We start from the raw sequence: 14,025 nt of genomic DNA on the forward strand, positions 1-14,025 counted from the left end.
TCAAGTTTAACATGCAGATTTAAATGTTGAGTTGACATTAGTCTCGGCGTCAGATGTGACGCTCACGTGCTCATGGCACACTTCAGCATGCTCAAAGTCATCACCTGATTGGATGAATTCTACAGGGTTTTCATGACATGTGCCGCATTCTTTAACGGTCCGTCTGGAAACAACCAAAGCGCTGTTGATAGTGGTGCTACACGAGACTAAATTGACATTTGATGCTTTTATCTTATGCGTTACACTTTTTATTTCTTCATTAAGCAAATGCGTTTACTCAAAGCCTTTAATATTTGATCTTAATAGTATACAGTCAGTGCTTTCAAACTGTACATTGAGGTTTATCATGTAAAAAACACATACACAGGTCGTGTCCTCTCTCGACATCTGTGCTCCTGATGAACAGAGACGCTGTCGATCAACAATCGTCACCAGATGATGTCAGAAAACTCAATAAAAAGACTTGTGTTTATCAATGATCCCTCATCTGATCTGTCTTCACCTGGAGGAGAGATGTGCATGTGGTGAATGAAACCCTGTTTGAATCTGTTTGATTGATGAATCAATAGACGGCTTTGACGAGATTCATATTGATATGTTTTTATGGTTGTGTTGCGTCCAGGGAGAAACCTTAAATTAAATAACACACAAACAACAATACATTGAGAACTAAGCGTGCAAGAATATATGCCTAGATCTATTTTAAATAAATACATTTTGCTTTAAGCATGAATCTCATTTTGAGACTTAAAACAAGAAAATAGATTGTAATACATCTCCATAAAAGGGAAGGAAGGAGACGGGAACCGGCAAACATTTAAACATTTAATAAAGTAATATAACAGCCGGCGGCCCCTCGGACGACCGCCGGCGAACAAAACATAAATACAAACACAAACATAACACAAGTTCGGGGCCGGTCCTCTCTCTTAGACGGTCCGGTCGCTCTTTCATTTTTATATGCTCGCAATCTCCTAAGTGATTCGAACCACGGTCTCGCCCCGCCTACTCTACTACAAAGATCTTTTCAACCATTGAAGACTTTATTATAAATGTTAATTAATTCATTTTCTCTCAATGTGTCGAGGTAAGTTACAGAAGTCATTAAATAATATCAAATGCAGTCCACTCTGTGTTTTAAGGGAATGTAATTGTAGTCTTTAGTTTCTTAAAACAACAGTTGTGTGTTTTTGTCTCATTGTGAATCTGTTTTTGTTCATTCGTGTCTCAGTTTTTGCTCTTGTTGTGTTTCTTTTCCCCGGCACGTCGATAGAAATTTCTCTTTTTCTGTTGGGAATAAACCAAACAGCCTGAAGAGATCTCTCTGATGTATTCTGTCTTTAATCTTGTATTCCCTCCGGTTTGTACAAGATGAGGATATGTGAAACAGATGTGCAATGATTTAATGCTGTCCATGAAGTTTTAAAGCCTGAGTGTTTGTTTCTGTCCTCTTTCAGTTTATTAAGAGTGACACAAGAGCCTTTTGTGTCTGTATTGTCACATTTAAGATTAAAAGACAGTCCTGATCGCTGAAGTGGCTCAGTTGACATGAAAAACAAACACACTGAACTGGTTTAGTTGGTGAACACTTCTGGTCCACAGGCCACTAATGATGTTTTCTGAATCTTTCAGGGTTCGTGACGGTCGATCCAGAGAACATGAAGTGGAATCTCTTCAAAAAGAAAGCAGAGCCCATGGTGGGTCCAGAGCCCACGGGACCGGACGGCACCCACCCGTCTCACACCATGACCATGACGCCCGCTCTGGTCATCTCCACGCTGGCGGACAACTCCACCGAGTCTGAGGGACCCAGCAAGAACGACATGTTTGAGGAAATCAAGAGCAAGTTCCTCAACGAGATCGATAAAATCCCACGTAAGTCCTGCAGAGATGTTTTACAGAGATCAATAATTCGGTGCGTCATCATCTTAATGTGCTGCTGAAGATGTTTTATGGATTTGAACGCTGGCCAAATTGTCTAGCCATTAGAGAACACCGCAAACTGACCTTCTCTCACATCTTCAAGTGCAATGAAACAAAAGCGTTCTACATTTATCCTGCTGGAATCTTTCTGTGCCAGCTCATGACCCGACATTTACATTCACGTATATACACATCCACATATGGACAAAACAATTGAGTGTAGAATGAGAAATTGATTTGTCTGACTCATTAGTAAGAAAGACATCAGCTTCTCTTTCCCATGATGCTTTGCAGTGCCTCCCTGGGCGCTCATCGCCATTGCTGTGGTGGCCGCCCTCCTCGTCCTCACCTGCTGTTTCTGCATCATTAAGAAATGTTGCTGTAAGAAGAAGAAGAACAAGAAGGGCAAGAAGGGCAAAGACGGATTCAACATGAAGAACATGCAGGGTGATGTATGTAAACCAGTTTTCAATCCATTCACACTTCACTGTTCCGATTTAAAACTAGATCTGCCAATCTGGTCACAATACCAATAATAGATATATATTCATTTCAAACCGGATTCCTGTGTTTTAAGTCTTTTATGTGATTCAGCTTCAGGATTTTCTGTATTTTGTTTATGAGCCTTTCGTTTCCTTTAAAGAGAAATGATGCATTGGATGTTAACTGCACCAAGATTTGTTCACACGATGAGTAAAAGACAGACACTTCAGAGGTTATTCTGCAAAACATGTTCCAGTCATAGTCAGTTTTGACTTCATGCTGTGTGTATTTGAAATACTGGTTAGGTTTCACATGGCCGGCCTGGTTAATGTCATTTTAAATAGCAAACAATTCTTTGAAAAATTATATATTGTTAGAATATCAGAATAAATTCCAAAACTTTCAACCCTGTTACATTTCGATTTTATTATATATATATGAATAACATATTTTTCACAAATGTTTTACATAAACATCTAAATATATTTTGAGAAATATATAATTATTTTATAAATATCTCAACGTATATTTTATAGCCTTTCAGATAATATATCAAAATAAATTTCAAAACTTCCAACCCTATTACATTTCTATATATATTTTGAGAAATATTACATTATTTTTAGGGCTGTCAAACAATTAATAGCGATTAATCGCATCCAGAATAAAAATTTGTGTTTACCTTATATATGTCTGTGTATTTGCATGTTAAGTCTGTATTTATAAACACAAAAAGATACACATACTTGTAGAAATATTTAGAAAGTATATTGTAATATATTTACTAATAATTGAAATTCTATATCAACGTTAATTAATTGTTATATTTTTCTTAAATATATGCATTTATGTGTATGTGTTCATGAATACAAAGTTACTATGCACAGTACACCCCCATATATTACGTAAACACAAACTTTTATTCTGGATGCGATTAATCGTGATCAATCATTTGACAACCCAAATTATTTTATAAATATCTCTACACATATTTGTATAGCCTTTCAGATAATATATCAGAATAAACTCTAAAAATTTCAAGCCTGTTATTTTTCTATTTAATATACAGTACAAATGAATAAAATAATTTTTAACCAATGTCCACATAAACATTTGCATATTTCTTTTAAACAAACCGATGCTATAATATTTTTGTTATCAAAATAAACTCTGCAACTCTCAACCCTGTTGTTTTTTTAAAGACACATATTGTTATTTATTATTTATTTGCAATGAAAGAGGGACACGCAATGTTAAGACATTCTTCAGTTTTGAGATGTTAAAGGCATGTGTTTGGTAGAAGGACACCTCAGTGTAACAGGATTGACACAGAAATCTTTCATTGGGTCATTTAGCACAGGTGCTGTTATGTGTCTTGAGTGTTTTTGGTTGTGTGTTTTTCTGCTGTGTTGTGATTTCAACCTCTCTCTTTCTCTCTCTCTCTCTCTCTCTCTCTCTCTCTCTCTCTCTCTCTCTCTCTCCCTCTCTCTCTCTCTCTCTCTCTCTTTCTCTCTTTCTCTCTCTCTCTCTCTCTCTCTCTCTCTCTCCCTCTCTCTCTCTCTCTCTCTCTCTTTCTCTCTCTCTCTCTCTCTCTCTCTCTCTCTCTCTCTCTTTCTCTCTCTCTCTCTCTCTCTCTCTCTCTCCTCTCTCTCCTGATATCTGTCTTATGCGCCGCATTTGTTGACACTCGTGGGCATCGGCACCATGGTAGGTGGACGGGCGAACGGCACTGCTGTGTGCTGGCACTGCACGGGGGGGTGGATGGAATGGCTGTTGTAACTTCCCTTTTTAAGCCTCTTGTTTCTGCTGCTTGACAATAATATAATTAAAACTGAAGGAATGTTGTAATGCAGATCAAATAAGCAGATGAAGATAACAACATTGTTTAGGTGTGAATGAATGAAGTATTCATTAGCTCACTATCACTAGTCAGTCAGTCTGAATGCATGTGTTAAACGGCTGTGTTTAAACGCCTTTCCCAGAAACCCACCGTCATCATAAAAACAGATGCTGCTTTTCTATAATCATGATGAACTAATGATGAACTTTTATATTTGTAACATAATTCAGTTGAAATTGAAGAATGATTTGTTGAAAATATTAGCACATCGTCTCCCGTGCCCTTTAATTTGTTTCTAGAATACACACTTATGGTTATGGTTGGACTTGAGAGTGACAGTTTTCTTTTGGTGGCACATTAAAATCCTATGTTGTCTTGTGCTTATGCAACATCTTAAATATATTGTCTTTCAAAAAGATTAGTTTATAATATAACAACAGTCTTCACAGATCTTCTTTAAACTAAAGGCCTCAAATGTATTTGAACACTTTTCAAGAGCGTGTCATCACATTAGACAACGAAATATCAAACAAGAGGCATTTGTTTTGAAAGGATATGTTTACAAGAGTTGACGACACTTTTACACTTTTAAAACCAATAATAGCCTCAGAACGGGTCATTGATGTTTTTCTATCTGATGTGATGATGTTCAAGAGGTTTTTAAGTGTTACAAGTATGCAAATACTTTTTGGTCCAGTGTTGGGTTTAAGTTACAAAGTAATGAGTTCATGTTAATTAATTACTTTCCCCTTGAATAACTAGATTAAGGGATTTTTTAGTAATTAAAGGACTAAATACTGCGCTTAATACTGTGTTATATATTCAATAGAGGAAATGACATCAAAAGGATGAGTCTAACTTTAAAATATATGCTTTAATGTATATTTCTCACATTTAAATACTTAAGTCAGTTAATAAGAATAATTGATGTAGTTATTTATTAGTTATTTATTTGAATTAAATTTTCATGTCTATCCTTGAATCTATTCTACTCGAGGTTGATGTAGGACCAGAGTTATTGTAGTTTTGATTTTAGTTTGATTTAGTTTTATTCATATTTTAAATCAGCTTTTATTTTTAGACTTTTACTTTTTGTGTTAATTTTAGTAAAAGTTTTATCAATTTTGGTATATGCTTCTGTCATTTTATCATTTATTGGTTTATTTTTAAAGTTGCTATCTAAGATTACTTTATTTTTATTTTAGTTTTTGTTTATCATTGTAATTTTACTGCTTTAAACTTACTTCAGTTCATTTTTAGCGAAACATATTGCAAAGTTTTTCCAATAATTTTTAGGTCAACATTTAATTGATTTCAATGAACAGGAACGTTTTCAAAGTTTAATTTTAGTAAACTAAAAGAACCTTGTGTAGGATATAGAAAGTAATTAGTAATAAAAGAATTAAATACTCTCTGGAGAGAGTCATTTGTACAGTAATCTAATGACACTATTAAATATGTCATGAGTAACTAGTAATTCATAACTTTTTCAGAGTAACTCACCCAACACTGATAACGGCCTGTTTATAGAAGCTAAAAATGACTTCTGTGCTTTAGAGATTTCTCCGTCCAGTCTGGATGATGTTCAAACATCTCAAGAACAACAGCGTCAGCGTCTCATATGCTGAAAATAGCAGAAAGCACAGGAGTGTGTTGTTCTTTAAAACATGTCCTGTGATCACTTCTCCATGAGCAGGTACCACAGCGAGGACTCAAATCTAATCTCTCTCTCTGTGTTATTGAAGTTAAATGTAGAGTCACATGGACAACATATATCTGTTCTAAATGAAGAAATCCAACAGAGAAGTGTCACCAATGAAAGCTGTGAACTCTGTGAGTGGTTTCTCTGAGGTGCTGATGTGGATGAAAGTCTTCAGAAGCATCTTTCCTGTCAGGGATCTGAGCTTGTGGCATGCTTATAGTCAGGAAGCGCATGTCACGTGTGTTCTGTTTACACGTGTGTTTGCTGTTGGCTCCACAGACACATCAGGATGATGATGATGAAGAAGAAGGAGAAACCGGTTTGACCGAGGAGGAGAAGGAAGAAGAAAAAGAGGAGGAGAAACTGGGGAAACTGCAGTACTCTTTAGATTATGACTTCCAGGACAATAAGGTTAGCGTGACGTGTGTTTGACTTGTTCTTCTGCTGTTTCTTATGTTCTTCCCTCGTGGATTCAGCAGAATATCTAACATCCATATCATTATATCCATATAAAGCTTTAAACAAGAGTATCAAGGTGTATAAGAGCATTCTGTGACCCTCAACCCTTACCAAAGTTTACTACAAATAAACCCCCAAAATAAACATGCATGCTATTGTCACCACGGTAACACAAATGAACCATGTTCTCACCACAGTCAAAAAACGATAAATATATTCAGTAAATCATTTTCTGTAAATGACTAGTTTTGGTTTCTGGTTTTTGAAAGATGTGAAATGTATAAATACATTTGAATTTCAGAGCGAATGTTATTAATAATTGTGAATATTTCTGGAATGTTGAAGGCTGTGTGTGATTTTACCGTAGTAAATCAGTGTAATGCACATCTTCTGCTACTGCATCTCATCTCTTCACTTTTTATTTCAGTTGTTATAATGAAACTTGTTATCAGTTCATCATCTTGGCCTTTGGGTGAACTCTTCCTTTAATTCATCTCATCATCAGTTTATGATCTATTCTTATCTTAACTATATTTCTGGCCAAATGAACATGCGATCGAGACGGTTGGTCAGATTATCTCAGTAGAAATATCTGAGACACAGACGAGACTTGAGTAAAAGTGTCCATTTGCTCTCCAATAATCTCATTGATGTCTGGTTATTAAAGAGATCTCATGTCGTCCTGTTTATTTTCTTTATAAGATGACGTTGTGCTCGTGCTGTGTGTTTTATTAATATCTCATGGATGTGGGTCTGCTCGTCTGTTATCAACATTAAACAGTAAAAAACTCCTTTAATGGAGGATTTGATTTGATGAGAAATATGTATTTAAAGTAACATCTCAGACTGTTAATCGCAGACTGTGAGGTCTCAGAGCTGTTCAGCAAAAGTCTCTGTTAGTCTTCTGACTCTCATTGCTGTCAGTGAGGTATGAAGGAGATTTCATCAGTTATATTCATCTCTTGTTCTTATCTGTGGTGTGGTCGCAGCTGACGGTGGGAATCCTGCAGTGTGCTGATCTGATCTCTATGGACTCTGGCGGAACCTCTGACCCGTACGTTAAAGTCTTTCTGCTTCCAGATAAGAAGAAGAAGTTTGACACTAAAGTGCACAAAAAGACCCTCAATCCAGTGTTCAACGAAAGCTTCGTCTTCAAGGTGAGCCGGAGAGATAAATCTACATCCCCGATCATGTGCCGTCTAGAGACATACTGTATATATAGATCTGTTTGTTCTTAAGGGTTCTGCTTTCTCAAGAACACTTTTACAGTAGTATTCCACTCCCTAGAATTAATGTTTCTTCGTAAAGCAGATGCCAAAAATCTATCAAATAATATGAACTGATGAATATTATAAATGCAGCTGTGAAGAAACACAAAGAGACCATTTCAAATGTTAATTTCATCATCATTTCCAGATGTATTAGTCTGTTGAATTTGAACAAAATCAAACCTCAGGAGGGACACAAAAGCAACGTGAAAACTGTGAGAATAATCTAGGTTATCACATAAAAATCATTTTGATCTTTTCCTAAATTCATGTAGAAAGAAAAATGACTGTTCTGATGCTTAAAAGTGGATCTGAACGTGTTTTCTTTACAGTATTTGAGGTCTGAAAACAGTTTTCATTTTCTGCAAATAAATGCAGAATAGATTTTGATTTGAAATTTAGGAGAAATATTGTTAGTAATTGATAGAATGAAACCAAAACGATCATTTGACCTTCTGTAAACAGACCTATAGTCAATTCAGAAAACTGTGTCTGTATGTGTGTGTGTACGCAGTGCTGTTCAGTGGTGATGCTGTTATATCTCTCCAGTCCAAGTGTTTGAGTTGTGATGTGTTATAGAGTCTGTAATGAGCTCCTGAGGGGCCGAAGTCTCTCTCTAATAAACACACACAGACATCACTGCTAAAAATACATCAGATACCAGCGTGAGGAGATCTTCACATGTACATGTCTGTGTATAATCACCTCATCATATGTTATAAGACAGTATTCCTGAAATGACAGTCAATTTTAAAAATGTTTAAAGAAAAGCATTAAAAGCAAAAAAAATTCAGCATACCCCCTCACAACATCTTTGGTATCTGTTTGGGTTTATTTTACAGCCCAACAGCATCATGTCTCTGACCTCACACCATGTTGATTCTTTTCTCCGTCAGGTGCCGTACCAGGACCTGGGCGGGAAAACTCTGGTCATGTCGGTGTACGACTACGATCGCTTCTCAAAGCATGACATCATCGGTGAGGTAAAATTACCCATGAACACCATTGATTTGGGTCAACCAATCGAAGAGTGGAGAGACCTGGACAGTGTTGAGAAAGAGGAGGCGAGTATAAATCATCGCAGCACATATTACACTGGTGTTTGTGGATGGTTCTCACCCGCTCTCTCTCTTGTGACCCGTACAGCCTGAGAAACTGGGCGACATCTGTATCTCGCTGCGTTACGTTCCCACAGCGGGCAAACTCACCGTCTGCATCCTGGAGGCCAAGAACCTGAAGAAGATGGATGTTGGTGGTCTGTCTGGTGAGGAGACTGAAGACCCCGCTCATCAAAACAGTCATTCACACGCTTCCGTTCATCAGCTCATGATGTGTCATGTGTTCTCACAGATCCGTACGTCAAGATTCAGCTGTTGCAGAACGGAAAGCGTCTGAAGAAGAAGAAGACCACGGTGAAAAAGAACACTCTCAACCCGTATTACAACGAATCCTTCAGCTTTGAGATTCCATTGGAGCAGATGCAGGTTCAGACCTTCTCAGATTCATCCACAATCTTTCCTTTGATTTTGTTTTGGGTTATTACTGTTGTTTGTCAGAGAAAACAAGCAGATTTGGAGAATATTTTAAGAGATTCAGCTCCTTTAGCCCCAACATTCAATACTTTGGTATTTCAATGTCAGAATGAGCTTTTTTCCTGTAATCATAGTTTAACCATAATGTTTGTGTAAAACCAATGATAGTCTATGTTCACTACACTTTTACTATAATAAAACCATAGTTCATTTTCCTATTAACCTGAATGATTTTTATTTCTCCACTCCCTAGAAAATCATCGTGGCGGTGACCGTCTTTGACTACGACAAGATCGGCAAGAATGACGCCATCGGGAAGATCTTCATTGGAAGCAAAGCTGCAGCCACGTCGTCGAAGCACTGGTCTGACATGCTGACGAACCCGCGTCGACCCATCGCTCAGTGGCATCCCCTCCAACCCGAGGAAGATATCGACGGCGCTCTCGCCGCTCTGTGGGCCAAGAAGTAACTTATTAAATCCCAGCCCGACTAACACACTAACGAACCGACCCACCCACAGCTGCATGACACCCCACAGCCCCCTCACATCACCACATATTCTGATGAATATACTTGAAAAAATGAAGATATGACTCATCGTGCATCATAGAAGAGTTTTTAAGGTATTTTTTGGTTTGTTTTTATCTCGCGACCTAAATTTCCCCAGCTGTCTTGACTGAGCGCGAAAAACCATCCGAATTCAAAAGTGAAGAAAAAGACAGAAGTGTGAGATTCCCCCACTTTCATGTACATTCATGTCCTTTAGTTTAGAGTTTGCAGGAGGCTCATGAACGGCAATAAACAGAGTTATTTCTGCTGATTGAAAATGAAAATAACAGCCAGCTTGTTTCGTATACATCAAAGATGATTTACTCAGTGATGTAAAGTCATAAACTCATGTAGAACAGATTTGTTTTCATTGTCAACGGGAATGTTAGACTGTTGGGTTTCTCTTGAATTAATAGACGTCATTGTGATTTTGCTCAAACAGGAAGAAAAGAAACAAAGCTGAGGACTGTGACGCTAAATGGGAATTTATGGGCTAATATATTTTATAAGCGGTAATAATGGCAATATAAATGAATGTTCAATTCAAGGTCATAGTTCAGCATGGTTTACATATAATCTGTGTAAAGACACATCCTATTTACTGTACTGCTGCAGTTACTGTGCCAAAAACAGACGTCTATCATATCTGTAGTGTTTAGAAGTGAGCATGATCCCATCACATCAATCCTGACACACGCACACACACACACACACACACACGCACACACGCACATGCACACGCACGCACACGCACGCATACACACACGCACACGCACGCACACACACAAACACACACGCACGCACACACACACACACACGCACATGCACACGCACGCACACGCACGCATACACACACACACACGCACGCACACACACACACACACGCACACACACATGCACACACACGCGCACACACACACACATGGCACACATGAAGCTGCTGTGAATGTACTGCGGGATTTTCATCACACGATTGAGCTTCTGCTTTACGTCAATGCCTGGTTTGTTTGTTTGTTTGTTTGTATGTTTGTTTGTTTGGAGCGAAACTCTCCGAGATGCCAAAGGATGAACTCAAATGAGACGGTCAGAGGCAGTTCACCGGGGTCACCCGTGCTCCATCAGGTCACGCTTAGAAAGTCAAGAAATGGGAAGAAAGAGCTCACCTTACGCTCAGCTTGCGTGTGTAAAGTTGTTTCTACAGCATGTGTCTATAAATCAATGTACATAGAAGCATGTTTTCAAGATTAGAGCATTATTACTGTATATCGTGTGTGACTTTTCTCGTTTTGATAATTAAGTGTAGAGGAATAAATGCACTGAATGCACATTTGATGACATTTCCCTGAAAAGGGTGTTAAGAATATGTCAAGAAGAGTTTTTCAAAAGTCTTTTACATTTGCAACAGAGAGTTCAGCTGCTGTGTGTTAGATCCACTCGTGCTTGTGCTGGCGTTTTTATTCCATCCGTCCACATGCTTGTGTCATTTGTCTTATCTGTGTTCTGAACATTGAAAAATTGTAAGAATGAAATATGTTCAGGTTGTGACTTTTCAGGAAGGCGTGTTTTAAAATGAATCTCATGCCGACGACACGTCTAGAAATGAAAAGAGAAACAAAGAGATTTTGAATAAAGTAAATGATGTCTATTATAAGATCACCGGATCTCTGTAAATTCTCAAATGTGTCACTTTGTCATCATATTTCCTTTCTTTAATAGAATTTGAAATCATCTATAAGTTGTTCAAATACAATATGTTTTTCAATAACAACAATTCATTTTTGTATTATTTTTTTAACGTTAATTGTGTCTTGAATGAGAATTTGGGGGAACATTTGCTTAATTGTTGTGGTCTTTTTTCTCTCTTTTGATTTGGAGATGAATTATGGGCCGGACGGGTTTTGTGATTCACCTGTCAATGTGTTCACACCACATGCAGAAACTCAAAGCCATAATCATTGAGTGTAATAACGTACAAGCGTTGTGAGAGAGTCATTGCCGTGTACAGTAACTGTCTGTTCAAAGACAGTCTTGTGTTGAAATAAATCACAAGAATTGAAAGCAAATGATATAATCTCAGATGAAAGTGATGCTCTGCTGAATAAACAATGCAATGATCATATTGACATAAACACTTACAGTAATAAGAAACACACGGTCATTATTATGTACAGCATGACTTTATTATGCAATGTGTGTGTAACGATACTCTACACAAACATGTGGTGTTTCAAGTTGTTTGTTCACAGTTTAATTGTTTTCTTTTAAAAAAGGATGAGTGAATACTTCACACCACATGACAGAAGTATATAGAATGCAAGATGGAGATTTTAATAATGAATAAATCAAGAGAGTCTTATGGCCATTTCGTGTAAATGTGATTCAACACATATGAATAAATACTATAGTATACCATAATATTTACTGTAGTAACCTGAAGCAGAGTTATTGTTATAGTTTGGTTTTTAGTTTGATGCATATTTTCAATTACCTTTAATATTTAGTTAATTTCAAGCCATTTTGTTATATGCTTTTGTCATTTTATTTTTCACGTGTTTATTTCAAATTCATTTATTTTTATCATTATAATTTAGTGCCTTAAACTTATTTCAGTTCATTTCTGAGGCAACAATTAAATGTTTCGTTCATTTTAAGTTTTCCAATCATTTGAATGACAATATTTCATTTGATTTCAGTAAATGAAGAGTTTTCATTTGAGATAACTAAAATACCCTTGACCTTAAGTATACAGTATATTACAGTAGAGCTACAGTATAGTACTGTTATTTTAGGTTACACTGTATAGGTTGAAAAAGTGTGCAGACTGTAGTACATGCTATAGTATTTGTTCATGTGGGGATTCTGTTTTGCATCCAAGTCCATTATTTTTCATTCTTGAATGTCATGTATGTTGTATTCCGTCTGCATTTCTGTGTTTTGTGGAACAGCCTTGGACTGTGTACAGCTGCCTATAGGAATATTCTCGTGCGCTTCTGTGTGTTGTCGTTTGCAATAGGACCAATGTAGAATAACGTCTAAATGTGTCGTGTGAACGTGAATTTAAACTGCAGGGTTCTGGTGTTTTTTCTCTGCGGAGCAAGCAACAAAATCCCAGTCTTCCCTGGGACACTGTGGACGTGGGTCTTCTGGCCTGCCCTCCCCGGACACACTTCTCTGTGTGTTGTCTTCTAATAATGGAACTTACTGTATAATCACCACCTTTCCAATGCAATACTGCCAACATGTCTGCTTACTAACATCCTCTAACCTGTCCGCCGCGTGTCAAGACTGAGAACCGATGCCTTTCTGTTCCGTTTGTCCTGCGTGGAGGTTCATGTGTCGTTCGATCCTTTCGTGGATGCTTTGGCATGCTTTCCATTCCCCGTACAAATGAACACGACGGCCAGCGGAGAAAAAAAAGAATGCCTTCCTGTGGCCACTCTTAGCTTCTTGTCATCCTGTACCAATAACAATGTGAAACCTCAACCAAACCAAACCAACCGCTAGAAGGTCAACAGTGAGTTATCCATTAGTTCATCATAGGAAATAAAGATCTTTTAAATAGATTTCTCTCTTTTGGTTTTTTTCAACAGTCCGTTCGTTCATAAAACTAATATGAACGCAACTTTGAGGAGCATTTCATGTTTTCACATCACTTTAATCATTGTGCTGGAAACTGATACTGATGGGTTATCAGATGTGACAAAAATACATTTTACGGGTCAAAATTGATCGATTTTCTTTTATGCCAAAAATCATTAGGATATGAAGTAAAGATCATGTTCCATGAAGATATTTAGTAAACTTCCTACCTTAAATATATCAAAACTTTATTTGTGTGAGTGGATGTCCTGCGACAGTGCCTCTGATTCACAACTCCAAAGGCTTTTTTCTCAATATTTCGATTTTTGGCACCTTCAGATTCCAGAGATTTAAACGGTTGTATCTCAGCCAGATATTGTCTTATCCTAACAACTCATACATCAATATAAGTCTCATTTATTCAGATGATGTAAAAATCTCAATTTCAAAAAATTGACCCATAAGACTGGTTTTGTCGTCAGGGTCACAGATGGTCACAGATGGGAGATCAAGAGATTGATCTGTTAATTATTTTGTGATCACAATAAAGAGAAAGATTTTTACCTTAAGTTTGAAATGCTTGATGTGAGACAAACTCATTCTTCAGCAGTTCAATATAAAGTAAGATAGAAATAGATAACAATACAATGAGTATTTAAGACAAGAATTACCCCCCAAAATAATTTAATG

At 37.2% G+C, this 14,025-nt stretch overlaps 1 protein-coding gene across 2 annotated transcripts in view; it reads left to right on the forward strand.

Annotated features, from left to right (window-relative positions):
- Positions 1-13,319, forward strand: part of LOC130424485 (synaptotagmin-2) — a 30,801-nt gene extending 17,482 nt beyond the window's left edge. The window contains exons 2-9 of one of the 2 annotated variants that reach the window (XM_056750170.1): positions 1,633-1,875; positions 2,218-2,375; positions 6,228-6,359; positions 7,397-7,564; positions 8,572-8,739; positions 8,822-8,939; positions 9,026-9,159; positions 9,461-13,319. In XM_056750170.1, coding sequence (XP_056606148.1) covers positions 1,659-1,875; positions 2,218-2,375; positions 6,228-6,359; positions 7,397-7,564; positions 8,572-8,739; positions 8,822-8,939; positions 9,026-9,159; positions 9,461-9,676 — 1,311 coding nt within the window. In that variant the 5' untranslated portion in view covers positions 1,633-1,658 and the 3' untranslated portion in view covers positions 9,677-13,319. The remainder of the gene's footprint in view (positions 1-1,632; positions 1,876-2,217; positions 2,376-6,227; positions 6,360-7,396; positions 7,565-8,571; positions 8,740-8,821; positions 8,940-9,025; positions 9,160-9,460) is intronic. The other variant, XM_056750171.1, reaches the window with a different exon arrangement.
- Positions 13,320-14,025: the final 706 nt, after the last annotated feature.

This window comes from Triplophysa dalaica, chromosome 6 (genome assembly GCF_015846415.1).
Source record: "Triplophysa dalaica isolate WHDGS20190420 chromosome 6, ASM1584641v1, whole genome shotgun sequence".
Lineage (NCBI taxonomy): Eukaryota > Metazoa > Chordata > Actinopteri > Cypriniformes > Nemacheilidae > Triplophysa > Triplophysa dalaica.